This window comes from Pagrus major, chromosome 16 (assembly GCF_040436345.1).
Source record: "Pagrus major chromosome 16, Pma_NU_1.0".
NCBI classification, from domain to species: domain Eukaryota; kingdom Metazoa; phylum Chordata; class Actinopteri; order Spariformes; family Sparidae; genus Pagrus; species Pagrus major.
The window spans coordinates 20,816,129-20,828,700 of record NC_133230.1 but is presented as its reverse complement, the minus strand read 5'-3'; the positions used below and the strand labels follow the sequence as shown (position 1 = coordinate 20,828,700).

Sequence of the window (12,572 nt, the reverse complement as noted above, 5' to 3'; positions counted from 1 at the left end):
ATGATGGTGACACAAAGGATCTTCTGTGTCACTTGGCTGTGATGCAGCAGAGTGGAGCGCGCCACACAGGCCACATGGAGTCAGACTCTCCTCCACCCATCTGGTTTGGAGGGGTGCTGTGCTGCGCCCTCATGTTTTCTTGTTTTGAAACAACCAGGGAGGATGAACCAAAACTAATCATATACAAAAAGGCAAAAGCAGCCACAGCAAATTTCTTCATCGCACCATAATAAGCTGACAGTGTTAAGGCAGTGCACCGTGTGGCCTATTCATCCACTTGTCAGGGATGTGTTGTTCTTACTGCAGGTTTTCCTCACAGGTAAGCCTTATTTCTACTAATAGCACCATCTGTTGGTAGAAGACGCCCCCATTCTGTCTTGGTGCATGCAGCATATACCGCCACATGTTCAGTAATGACTGTTTACGTTCACCAGAATCAACTGTTGTGTGTACATGATAACAGATTAGAGACGCCACTGCTTCACTGTGGGCTGTCCTCATTTACCGTGAGCCTCCCTGTATTCCCCTACAGTGCTAGCCTAATTAGAAGACTATAACTACATTTTTAAAATTATTTTTGGTTAACATTTAAGGAGGAGAGAGCACCAGAGAGACTGCAAAATAGATTCTGAATGATTTGACTGAGAGAGCGATGGGTGGGCAGGGTGCAGGGGTGGGTGGGGGAGGGATGTTGACACAGAATAGTGGAGCGCCCCTCTGCCCCTCTAATCTTCCCAATATCCCCTCTGGGTGCTGTCCCCGCCACACTGGGGGGACGTGGACTTAATACCAGCTGTGAGTCAAATTAATTAGCTGAACATATCCTGGTCAAAGCCAAAGGAGACCTCAATAGTAGGCTGATTGTGATTGTAGCAGTCCAGCTGCCCCAGGCAGAAGCGAGAGGGCAGAGGACGGCCACAGGGAGTGATTATCTAACATGAGCCAGTGTAGTAATTTATAGTAGCTGGAAAAAAAGGCAATTAATCTCACTCTATTCCTCCTGTGATAGGTTGTATCATCGACCAAGGCCTACAGGGATTCAGGGGTCAGATTGTCAAACTATGATTCAGCCCAACTACACCTCCATCTCTCTCCATCGTGTACACATGTTAAACCGTTTGCAGTCACAGTAGGGATATTGTTAATAATGAAGCAATTAGCTGAGACAGTGTTTGTACTAGTATGTTTTCTGATGAGCAAACAGTTGATAATGTTGTATTCAAATGGTGATTTAGAGTGCATTAACTCTACAGACAAAGCTAATGCATCTGCTGAAAATGGGACCATGAAGAGATGCTTGTTTCTGTTTAAAATCCAATCATTAAATTCAGGAATATTCATGGGTCTGAGGCACCGTGCCATCACAGATGTTCCTGCTTTACAGTATCAGCGGATTTCAGGCAAGCAGGTTAGCTTTGCACTCCTGGATCCCAGTAGAGGAATACAGAGAGAATAGAAAGGATGAGCACAAGGAGCATCTTATTAATGCATGATCAGAAGTGGTTCATCGTATTCTGCTATAAAGTGATTTATTTAATGGGACCTTCGACGTGAACCCCACCCCGTCCACTTCAGCATTAACATTTTTATTTGGTCTGAGCGTCGGAGGCCACCCTGCTCATTACACTACAGCTCCACTGTGTAAACAGAGAGCAGCATGAAAGGACTGCGAGGGGCCCCTGCATGCCTGTGGGAGTGTGGGGCGTACTTCATGGTTTATGCTCGAAAAAGAGCCGTAATCTTCCAGCTAATCTGGGGCTTGGAGCGGAATTCCCCTCGCATGGAGGGCAAAAGCTTTCAGCAGAGATGGACTACACTGTGTTGGCTTCAGTTTTAAAAACTGGGTAATCTACATAAAGATAAACATATGGATTAAGAATTTTGGTCCCGATTTATTTTCCCACTTGCAGTAAATTCAGATAATGTAGTAACAACATAGGCTTCATAATTTATGTTAATATTTATCTCAGAGATAAACATATTCAGATTAGTAATCTGACAAGATACAAAACATTTACACAGTTTAATACTTTTTTATTTTAAACAACTATTGCCCCCTAGTGCTCCACATGGGCAATGACTGACTTGACATGCCTCATTCACAATTACAGGAAATCGTGTAAATTACAGTGACAACCACTCTGACAGCAATTTAGGGCTGTCAGTAGGTGCTCGTTTATTTGTGTGGGAAGGTCTCTAAAGAAAAATGTGTTCCAACAATTTCAATCTACCATGTGATTATGCCTACTATCCTAATTTAATGAACCACCATACTGTATGTTTAATCATGCACAGCAGAAAAAATGCTCAAGATCAGAAGCAGTGAGTGGATCACAAACATTTGCAAGTCTAATCCTCAGCCTCATCTATGTGAACACTGTGGTTCAGTCCCTTCCTCGTCTGTTTCTGACCTCTCTCGACTCATTTTTATCAAAGATGACCAGTCTGTCATGTCCGTGCTTGCACATGTCTGCCATCTACCTTCACAGCCCTACAATTACACAGACACTCAAACAGCTGGTGTTATCTAAGCTTGATTGGTAGTGTATGAAAAATAATTTTCACTGTGGGTTCACTTTTTATTGTATTAATTTTTATTTTTATTCCAATCATACATCAGGACAGTGTTAACTGGTGTATTGGAAACTATTTTTTCCTTAAAAAAATGTTTTAAAAAGGTGCAGAAATGAAGACACATTGAATATTCCACACATACTTTAAGTCTTCTATTTCAGAATCTGATTTTCATGCGGCATTACGGTGGAACACTGATTACTGTACACACAAGTTTCACCACACAAACTCAGACTTTTCTTCGGATGTGCAGGATGTGGATGTCTGGACTACTAAACTCAGGGTCTTGCTTGTCTGAAGGGATCTCCTCACAGCTGAAGTTTTGTTGCAGCAACTGAAAGATAACACAAAAGGCCACAATGACTCACTCAGAGGTGACACAAAATATCTCAGCTTCCTAACAATTGTTTAATATAATGGAACACACAGTTGCGTTCTCACCTCGAAGAACTGCCTTTCCACCTTTGGGTTGACACCCTCGGTGCGCTGCTCATAGCAGCAAATAATGCAGGTGTCTGGTCCAGAGAGCAGCTTCAAGCTCTCCGCCAGCGGAATAATAGACTGTGTGGAAAGAAATTATAGGTCACAAAGAGAAATACAGCGATACAGGGTCGTGTTGAGCTTGAAAGAGGTGAGGAACTGTTGTAAATTACCTGCTCGTAATAAATGCAATCTGCCATAAGGATATAATGTGGGGCAGGCATGAACTCAGACACATCTTCACCCCTTTAAAGAGAGAAGAAATCAAGCAGTTAGCATTTGCATGCAGCTTGGATATATGACTTCAATCAAATCCAAGAATATATCAAATAGAAACACAAGTACAAACCATTGCAGTACCTTGGCAGTAATTGATCCGCTACTGAGAAGTGCCTGGTTTTCCTGGATGTTCACCTTCAGGAGGGTCTGCAAATCCTCCAGGTCTGTCACAGTAACCTGAGCTCTAAGGGGTGTAACACACAATGACGAGAACTGTTTAATAATTAAAGGATGTCAGTGCTGATGTTGTCCACACACTGCAAAGCAAGCGAGAATGAGCAACCACACTGATGTTACAACATGTATATTACAGGTCATACCTAACAGGTGGACACACAGACTAAAAAGCTGTCTCACCCCAGTGTTGCTGCCATCAGACCAACAGCTCCCGTCCCTGCTCCTAGCTCCACTACTCTCCTGCCAGCCCACACGTTCACTCCTGAGGACGGATCATGAAACTGCTTCGTCTCTAAATATTTTGCCAGGACAATGGCGGCATCCCAGACAACACAGCCGACATCTCCCAGGTAGCACTGCTTCACCTTTAAGACACAGCCGTCGTTTTTCTCAATTTCTCTCACAAAATAATGACTGTCGTCTGCGTCGGCCGCCATGCTGGCTGCAACCGGAACAAGAAGCGGACTTCCGGTTGGACTTTTCCAGAATAAAAGACACTAAACATTTAGAAGAAACTTTATTTTTGCACAAGAACAAACGATTAAGGTTATTCAGCAACTGTTCATTCTATAGATTACTGTGTGTGATAATTATGTTCTAATAAAAGCCAAAGCAGCTGTACTGTACAATAGTTTTGTGATATAAAGTACAGTTTTCATTGATATGTCAAGTCTCCACCACAAGGATATACTCACAAGTGTTTTCAGAATAAAGTCATGCTCAAATTAATCCACAGGTTATAATTGTGATATAATGAGAACAAACATTTGTATCAGGATAGGTGTCAAAACACTCCTACGTGCTTACTTTTCTTGTTTGTGCTTTATGTTATTTTATTCCAGCTTTGTCCCTCTTACTTTATCTTCTTGACTAAACAACCCCTGGGTTGAAAATAAATACAATATATCTGCTTTTTCCTCGACAGATGCAAGAAAAAGGGGCAAATCAAGTAAGGAGTAGAGTCATGCTTTGTGTAGTTTAACCCTTTTGCTGTTATACCTACTTTCAGACAGGCTAGGCAACTTCAACTAACGGACAAATCTGAGCAAACACAAATTAACATGGCAGTTGTCTTACTAAAGCTTCTTTCAGTTTGGCCTTTGGTTATTTGACTGAATTTTGTGTAAAGATTGCGTCGGTGCATTGACAATTGCTTCTATAGCCCAATGTTATCAATTATTACACAAACCCTTCATCCCCTCACAATAAATGTCTCTGTATTCATTGTTCTTGTTTCTATTTCGTCTACATACTTCCTACAGGCATTTGTCTACAGTTAGGCAAAAGGTGCTTTCGTTTGATTCATGCTCTCTTTTTTAATTTATGTGACATGAAGACAGCTAAAAACACATTTTCAGGTGTTAATTCGTTTACAATGCCTTTAAAATTTCAATCAGCATCTGTGCCCAATATCAGAAGGCTAACAAGAACAGTTTGCATAATGAAGCAGAAATGCGAACAGAAATGTAAAAAGAAATAGGCTACATAAATAAATACATTTGTGGAAAGAAATAAGGGGAAATGCCGAAGGGAAAATGATATATAAATAAATAAATACATTTAAAAATTAATAAATTAAATGGGAAAGTAAATAAATAGTTGCATTAATACAAAGGCAAATAAATACAGACGCAAATTAAAGCAGAAATATCTATTTATATCCATGTTATAGTGTTACTGACATGCGCAGATGGTCGCTGCCGAAGCATCGACGTTATCTGTTCGCGCGCAAAGTTACGTACGTTTGACGTGGCGGCTCTGAGCTAACTAGTTAGCATATCCATTGAGTTTTACAGCTGCACAAGGAAGTTTGGTAATACATGTCTATCGAGCTGCCTTTGCCAGGTTTTAAAATGTTTCGCAGCAGCACAGTGGAGGTAACAACCGGCGGTGACACCCCAGAATGTGGACGAACCTGGGGGATGTCCTCAATGGACAGAACCGGACCTAATGAAACTACCTCCTATGGTCCCACATCAACTTCCTCCGGCTCATCCCACCAAACTGTAGATGAAGGCAGTACGAGCTCCAGCCGCGGCCCGTCACTCCCCCGGATGGCCTCAGGTAATTCATGGATAGCCAGAGCAAATTAAGCTACTAAGCTAACATTAGCATATTTGACCTTTTACAACAGGGGTGGGGCAAAACAATGAAGTTAGCTAAAATATAACAATGACATTTTGGATATTGAATTCTCAAATCTCTAATGTTTTCACAGTGGATAAGGACACTGTCTTTGAGCAGGGCACTGCAGTAATACACAGACCCTCTCCTTATACTTTGTCTTGACATACAGGAGGTCAGCTCCATCACAGCTTCCAGTTGGGCGGGATAACCTCCAACAGCACTCCACTCCGCAGCCATGGAGGAACACCAAGACTCAGAAGGACTCTGGGGTCCTCAAGCTCACACCCTGCACGGACACCGCTGACTGATCATTCAGGTACCTTTGCCCTTTCAGTGGGTGTCAATGTGGCTTTGGCTGTGTTTCTTATCCTGATTTCTTTCTTTCTTTCTTTTTTGCAGCAACAAGTTGCTCCTCAGCAACTTCAACCTCCGGAGCCTCTGTGATTGTGGCACTTGTTGAAGGGCGCGGTTTGGCCAGGGGAGAGATTGGCATGGCCAGTCTCAACTTGAAATATCCAGAGCTTGTCCTCTCTCAGTTTGCGGACACTGGGACATATGCCAAGGTAGCCCAGCTATGCATTGTCTAAAGCTATAAACTACAGGCTTGATTGACAGTTAATCAAAGCTACTCTCTAAAATAATAGAGGGAACTCTTATCTCATGTATTGTTTTGCTGAAGGTCATAACCAAGGTTCACATCTTGATGCCACTGGAAATACTGATGCCAGACACAGCCAGTGAGAAGGGGAAAGGGACTAAACTGTTCAACCTCATCACAGAGAACTTCCCGGTACCAGTACAGAATAGGAGTAAACCACAAAATTCATTTGAACAAATACCCACTATTAAAGCAGAAAGTAGCTGACTCATTTCCCTCACTCACTTTTATTAAGCACCACTGTGTTTCTTTTTGTTTGGTGTGTCCCACCTATTGTACATTGTGTTCTTGTTGTGAGTTGATGTAATATGTGCATTTTTATTATGTTTCTTTGTCAGGGGGTTGCTTTCACTGCTATCAGAAGGAAGTATTTTAACGAGAGGAAAGGACTGGAGTACATTCAGCAGCTGTGTGCTCCAGAATTTGGCACCGTCCTCATGGAAGTGCAAGCAAAGTACGCCACTGAGTACAATAATGTATAGAAATAGATATACTGTAACTATATTTAATTTTTATTACCCGATGTCTTGATTTGTTCAGGTATTATTGCCTAGCAGCAGCAGCTGCTTTGCTGAAATATTTAGAGTTCATCCAGAACTCTGTCTACGCTGCCAAGTCACTCAAAGTGAGCTTTAAGGGGAGCGAACAGACGGCAATGATTGACTCAGCATCTGCCTCTAACTTGGAGTTGGTAGTTAACAACAGAGATCACAGGTGAGGCAGCCAGACTGTGACAGCATTATCTTTGTATGTGTAATCCTTGTAGAATCACACCAGTATTCAGTCTATCTCTGCTTACCTGTGTATAGGAGCGAACATAGTCTTTTAGGGGTGCTTAACCACACTAAAACACCTGGTGGTGCTAGAAGACTGCGCTCCAATATTCTGGAGCCTCTGGTGGATGTGGACACCATCAACATACGCTTTGACGCCATACAAGAGCTGCTGCAGGACGAGGAGCTCTTCTTTGGCCTGACGAATGGTCAGAAACAAACACAAAGTGTTTTTAATCACACATCAAACATTGTGTATGCTGAATATGAGAATGCAGCACAGAAAGTGAATATCTGTTCTTTTTGTACTCTTCAGCCATAGGTCACTTCCTTGACACTGACCAGCTGCTCTCAGTTCTCATCCAAATCCCGAAACAGGAAACAGTATGTACAGCACTTTCATTACTCATACTTGCAATGGAATGTCTTGTCATTAAGTGTGTGTGTGTGTGTGTGGGTGTTTAAATTCTTAAAGGGACAGTTCACCCCAAAATCAACACTACATATTTTTCTGCTTGGATCTAGATTGTTTTGGTGTGAGTTGTCACATTTTGGAGATACTAGCCATCTCTTAAATATAATGGAACTAGATGGCACACACAAAAAAAAATACATTTGAAAAATTCAACAACAATGTCTCTTTCTACAAATCATGACCCGGTTGGTGAAGATAATCCACATACCTCACGGTGAACAGTGTAATGTTGGAACTATTTTCTCTCTACCAAACTACACCCACAAACCGTGTCATCGTGCAGAAGGAAGCACGCATCTACTCATGGAGGGGAGGCTCATGCTTGTGAAAGTGCGGGAAGTAAACATTAATGGCGGTACATGAAAACAGTCATAATGGATAAATAGCATTACAGGTAACAGGAAAAACAATGTGTGAGAACTGTCCCTTTATCTAACTAAATGCCAAAATGTTTTTACATGCAAAATGTTGGTCGGTCTTTCTCTTTTCATACTCTTTTCTGTACTGTTACTATATTCCTCCAGGTTCAGGTGGCTGAAGCAAAAATTACACATGTGATTCAGCTGAAACACACATTGGATCTGGTGCCACGGTTAAGGGTCTGTATATGTATCTGTTCACATACATGAAATGATTTCATGATCATCCCACAGCAATGGATGGAATGGGATAAAAGCATTTTACTCCCCAAAAAACATAGTTAAAATGCAAATAGAAACTCCTTTAAGCATTAAACTTTCTGAACAGATAGTGTTGAAGAACTGCAACACAGCCCTGCTAAAGGCATACAGCACCTCACTGGAAGACAACAGGTAATAGGATTTGTGCCTATGTTGGATTTAAATTTACTTCAGGGAGCTGTCTACTGTCTTGTCCCACTTTATGTAGTTGTGTCCACCTCAGGTTTGACATCCTCCTAGAGCAGATCAAGACGGTGATTAATGATGACACCACCTACCTCAAGGGGAGCCTGAACATGCGCACCCAGAAGTGCTACGCTGTTCGCCCCAACATCAACGAGTTCCTTGACATTGCGCGCAGAGCTTACACTGAGATAGTAGACGACATTGCAGGTGTTTATTCTGGCTGTTCTGTTAATATCTTTGGTTTTTAAATGTCTGTGTGAAGTATTTATACAATGAAACCTATTGAATGACACTGTGTTGCACAGGGCTAGTGAACCAGACGGCAGAGGGATATGGCTTGCCAATGCGTACCAGCTTCAGCACAGCTCGAGGTTTCTTCATCCAGATGAAGCTTGAGGGAGTTGTCTTGCCTGAAGGGAAACTACCCGCAGAGTTTATTAAGGTATAGTCCACTAAAGGCAGATAAAGACAGATAAAAACACAAAGCTGACAGACAGATTAAGAGCAGAAAAAAAGATAACTTTACATCTGTGGACAATGTGAAGAATAATGTTTCACTGAATGAAAAGTAAAGCTGGGTTTTTAACATCTACCACCTCAGGCAACCAAGCAAAAGAACAACTATAGCTTCACTACTGCGGATCTGATGAAGATGAATGACCGCTGTGACGAGGCCCTGAGGGAGATCTTTCACATGTCCTATGTGTGAGCAGATTGATCCTATGACGTACAAACATTCACAGAAATGTACTGTATGCTTGTAATGAATACTAACAGAAAGAAAGATTGCTTTGTACAAGGGCTCGACTAAAGAGTCTTTTTGCTGGGCTTTCTTTGAATAATTAGTCGATTTAATCTGTCAAATTGTTTCTCTGGAATTCTTTTCATTCCACAGATGAATATGATTACGTATAAATGGCTAAATTCAAAGCTTATCTTTAAAAATTGTTTTGATGTCTGAGATGTGACTATTATTTTACTGTAATGACTGACTTAATCCCAAGATAAAAAGCTAAAAAAGATTTTCTTAGCTGACAAAGACCTTGACAGCCAATTAGTCAACTTATTCATTAAAAGGGGGCACTGCAACATTGTATATTTCTCTATCTAAGCTAGTTTTCATCTAATTAACAGATGAATTAGATCAGATTATTTTATTTTACTAATTTGCGTCCACTAGAGGGTGCTGTTTGTTAGCTGTTATTTTCCCTCAGTGCTTTGTCCATGCAGCATCTAACCTGTCTCCATACAGGGTGATATGTCAACTGCTGAGCACTGTCCACGAGCACATTCACTGCCTTTACAAGCTCTCTGATGCTGTATCTATGCTGGACATGCTGCTCTCACTGGCCAAAGCCTGCACCATCTCAGACTATGGTGAGTATGAATCACTGTCAATGTCTAGTCTCGCGTCAATCAAACTGTCAAATCAACCTGGAAGAAGTCTGATGTTGTCTGAGGGAGTACTGTATGCACATGAGGCAGCACCCAGCCAAAGTCACACATGACAGCCAGAAACAGCTCTACAGAGCCGGCAGCTCTGCTGGCCTCAGTTCTTTTTTTTTGAGAGGGTCGTGGGCAGCACCAGTCCCGTCAGCCACGTGGGTGGTGAGCGCTGGCCCTCAGCTGTCTGAAAGCGTATCTCCATAGACATGTGCTGAGTGCCTGCCCCCTTCCATCCCAGCCAGCTTGTACTCAAATTACCCCTGTTACATAAGTGTGCACTGGTGTGCTGTATTTACTGAGGCAAATCTGCCCAGCAGAGGAGCTAGCTGGCTGTAACCACTGCACACACCTCTCTCAGAAATCCATTTTTTATTATATTGTGACACACCATTCAGTTAACCAACCAGCAATTCATTATGTCAGAATTTAAATAAGGTGACACCATAACTCTTTCGATATGACATATACATGCATGCATAAGTAATCACTGAATCACAATAACTTGCTATACAGGTTTGTAAGGAAAATGGCAAATACTCATTCAATATAGCTGTACTTGAATGCATCATCTCATGGAACTACATGAGAGTTATTATATAAACAAAATACCATCAAACTGAGTTATTTACGATTGTTGCTTTTTTTTCTGCTGTGTCTGCCAGTGCGCCCAGAGTTCACAGACACTCTGGCCATCAAGCAGGGTCGTCACCCCATTCTGGAGCGAATGGCTGGACAGCAGCCTGTGTCGAACAATAGCTACATCTCTGAGGGCAGCAACTTTGTCATCATCACTGGACCCAACATGAGCGGCAAATCCACCTACCTCAAACAGGTGGCGCTGTGTCAGATCATGGCTCAGATAGGTCAGTGACAAACCTGTCAGGCTCACATGAATTTCAGGGTTTGCGTGGCTCCTTGAAATCCTTCAAAGTTTTTGAAAATAGACATTAGTAGTCACTGAAAGTGTTTGAATTCATATGGATGTTTTGTGCAAGAAGAGAGTCCTTGAATTTGATGTTTAAGAAGGTGTGGGAACCCTAGAATTTGTAGTGCAAAGCTGTGCAGTGCTATGCTCTTACGTGACATCATTTTTGAGTGAAACCTTTGCATTATCATTCCAGGCTCTTTTGTCCCTGCTGAGTATGCCTCATTCCGTGTCGCCGATCAGATTTTCACCAGAATCGGTGTGGATGATGATTTTGAAACCAACTCTTCCACCTTCATGTTGGAAATGAAGGAGGTGTGTACTTCTGGGTTGCTCACATTCTTTAATTACATTTACGATCGTGAACAATCATTTAGTCATCACTGACTGCATATTTCCTCCCCTGAAGATCTCTTACATAATCCACAACGTGAGTGACAGGTCCCTGATCATCATAGATGAATTGGGGCGTGGTACCAGTGCTGAGGAGGGGATCGGCATCTGTCACTCTGTTTGCGAGTTGCTCCTTAGCCTTAAGGTAGAGTACGTCTCCATACAGTCCTGCACTGCTGCACCTTTGTAAATAAAAACCAGATAAATCACATTCTTGTTCTTAATGCTAATCATTTAATTTGCTATTATCTGTCGTGGTACACCTCTTTTGTCAACAGTAAAATAATAAAATAAATAAAGCAATAGCGCATGATTTCCAGTGTTTTAATCTTTAAGGTGTGTGTTGCTCCATGCTGTTTGCAGGCGTTCACCCTGTTTGCCACACACTTTCTTGAGCTGTGCCAACTGGAGTCTCTTTATCCCAACGTGGAGAACCAGCACATGGAGGTTCAGCACACGCGCAGTGGTGACACCAGTGCTGAGAGCGTGGTGTATACGTACTTGCTGAATCGAGGCTGCTCTGAGGAAAGACACTATGGTATGGAGTCAGTGACGTCCAAGTACAATTCTGTTAGAATGAAATGGTTACAGAGCTTGTTTTTGCTCTTCTAGGTCTGAGAGCAGCGGAAATGACGGCACTGCCTTCAAGCATAATCCAAGAGGCAAAGACAATTGCCTCCAAAGTTAGCCAGCAGCTTTTGGTATGGTTCATAAAGATCTGATTTTGCCTTTTGTCCAGCTGTCTTTGATGCCGTAACCAGTGTACCTTACAGCAATTTGAAGCAAAACAAGCTTTTGTTTTACAAGAAACCAATATTAGACCCCTAGAGACTCAAATGCTGTAATGTGGCCTGTCATGACAGAGCACAAATATTGTTTTGTCCCATATATAATCCTGGTTTATATCAGAGTAGTGCTGGATAAAGAGACAAGACCCATGGTGTGGTTTATTATCGCTCTAGGCCAAACATCACAGTGATCCGGAAACGCAGAGGCAGAGAGCTGTGTACCACCTGGCTAACCGCCTCCTGCAGACAGCCAGGAACTCCAGACTGGACCCCGACAGCTTGCGCATGTATCTGAAGGGCCTGAAGAAGCAGTTTGAGACAGAGCTGCTGGCAGCAGGGCAGCCAGCGTCCGTTGACACAGAGGAAGAATGACTGACTCAGCCTTACAGTGGGGAGGGGCAGTGATACACTATCAGCGTCTAGGCAGACGGTGTTTATAGTTTAGCTCATTTGATGCTAAAAGGATTTATTTGAATTCCAGTGGTTATGGTTTGCTTTTTGACCATACCAAAAGTAACATAATATTGCATGTTAGTTTTTGAAGTGTAAAATATTATAGCAATATATGTTTGAGAATGTCCTGAGGTCATAAGAGATTAGAATAAAAGTAA

The 12,572-nt window shown here is 42.1% G+C and overlaps 2 protein-coding genes across 2 annotated transcripts; one reads left to right on the top strand and one right to left on the bottom strand.

The window, feature by feature from the left end:
- Nucleotides 1-2,571: 2,571 nt before the first annotated feature.
- On the bottom strand, nt 2,572-3,977 carry vcpkmt (valosin containing protein lysine (K) methyltransferase). The gene is made up of 5 exons (XM_073483862.1): nt 3,691-3,977; nt 3,404-3,517; nt 3,228-3,300; nt 3,016-3,135; nt 2,572-2,908 (listed from the first exon to the last, which is right to left on the bottom strand). Exons 1-5 carry the CDS (start codon nt 3,945-3,947, stop codon nt 2,804-2,806), a joined length of 669 nt encoding a protein of 222 aa, XP_073339963.1. The 5' UTR covers nt 3,948-3,977; the 3' UTR covers nt 2,572-2,803.
- A 1,320-nt stretch (nt 3,978-5,297) lies between these two features.
- msh4 (mutS homolog 4) lies at nt 5,298-12,333 on the top strand. The gene is made up of 20 exons (XM_073484158.1): nt 5,298-5,574; nt 5,807-5,953; nt 6,037-6,200; nt 6,317-6,427; nt 6,634-6,749; nt 6,836-7,009; nt 7,105-7,277; nt 7,385-7,452; nt 8,068-8,142; nt 8,291-8,355; nt 8,447-8,616; nt 8,715-8,851; nt 9,011-9,114; nt 9,662-9,786; nt 10,518-10,718; nt 10,977-11,095; nt 11,190-11,318; nt 11,537-11,711; nt 11,786-11,874; nt 12,136-12,333. The coding sequence occupies exons 1-20, from the start codon at nt 5,331-5,333 to the stop codon at nt 12,331-12,333; spliced, it is 2,784 nt and encodes a 927-aa protein (XP_073340259.1). The 5' UTR covers nt 5,298-5,330.
- Nucleotides 12,334-12,572: the final 239 nt, after the last annotated feature.

Bases quoted from the DNA above. Each gene is read 5' to 3' on its own strand.
- vcpkmt (XM_073483862.1), bottom strand. From the start codon at position 3,947: ATGGCGGCCGACGCAGACGACAGTCATTATTTTGTGAGAGAAATTGAG. The intron at 3,301-3,403 runs GTTTGTACTTGT...CTCTCTTTAAAG, and splicing joins ACTGCCAAGGTACTGCAATG to GGGTGAAGATGTGTCTGAGT. The intron at 3,136-3,227 runs GTAATTTACAAC...CTTTCCACACAG, and splicing joins ATTGCATTTATTACGAGCAG to TCTATTATTCCGCTGGCGGA.
- msh4 (XM_073484158.1), top strand. From the start codon at position 5,331: ATGTCTATCGAGCTGCCTTTGCCAGGTTTTAAAATGTTTCGCAGCAGC. The intron at 7,278-7,384 runs GTCAGAAACAAA...TGTACTCTTCAG, and splicing joins CTTCTTTGGCCTGACGAATG to CCATAGGTCACTTCCTTGAC. The intron at 8,143-8,290 runs GTCTGTATATGT...CTTTCTGAACAG, and splicing joins ATCTGGTGCCACGGTTAAGG to ATAGTGTTGAAGAACTGCAA.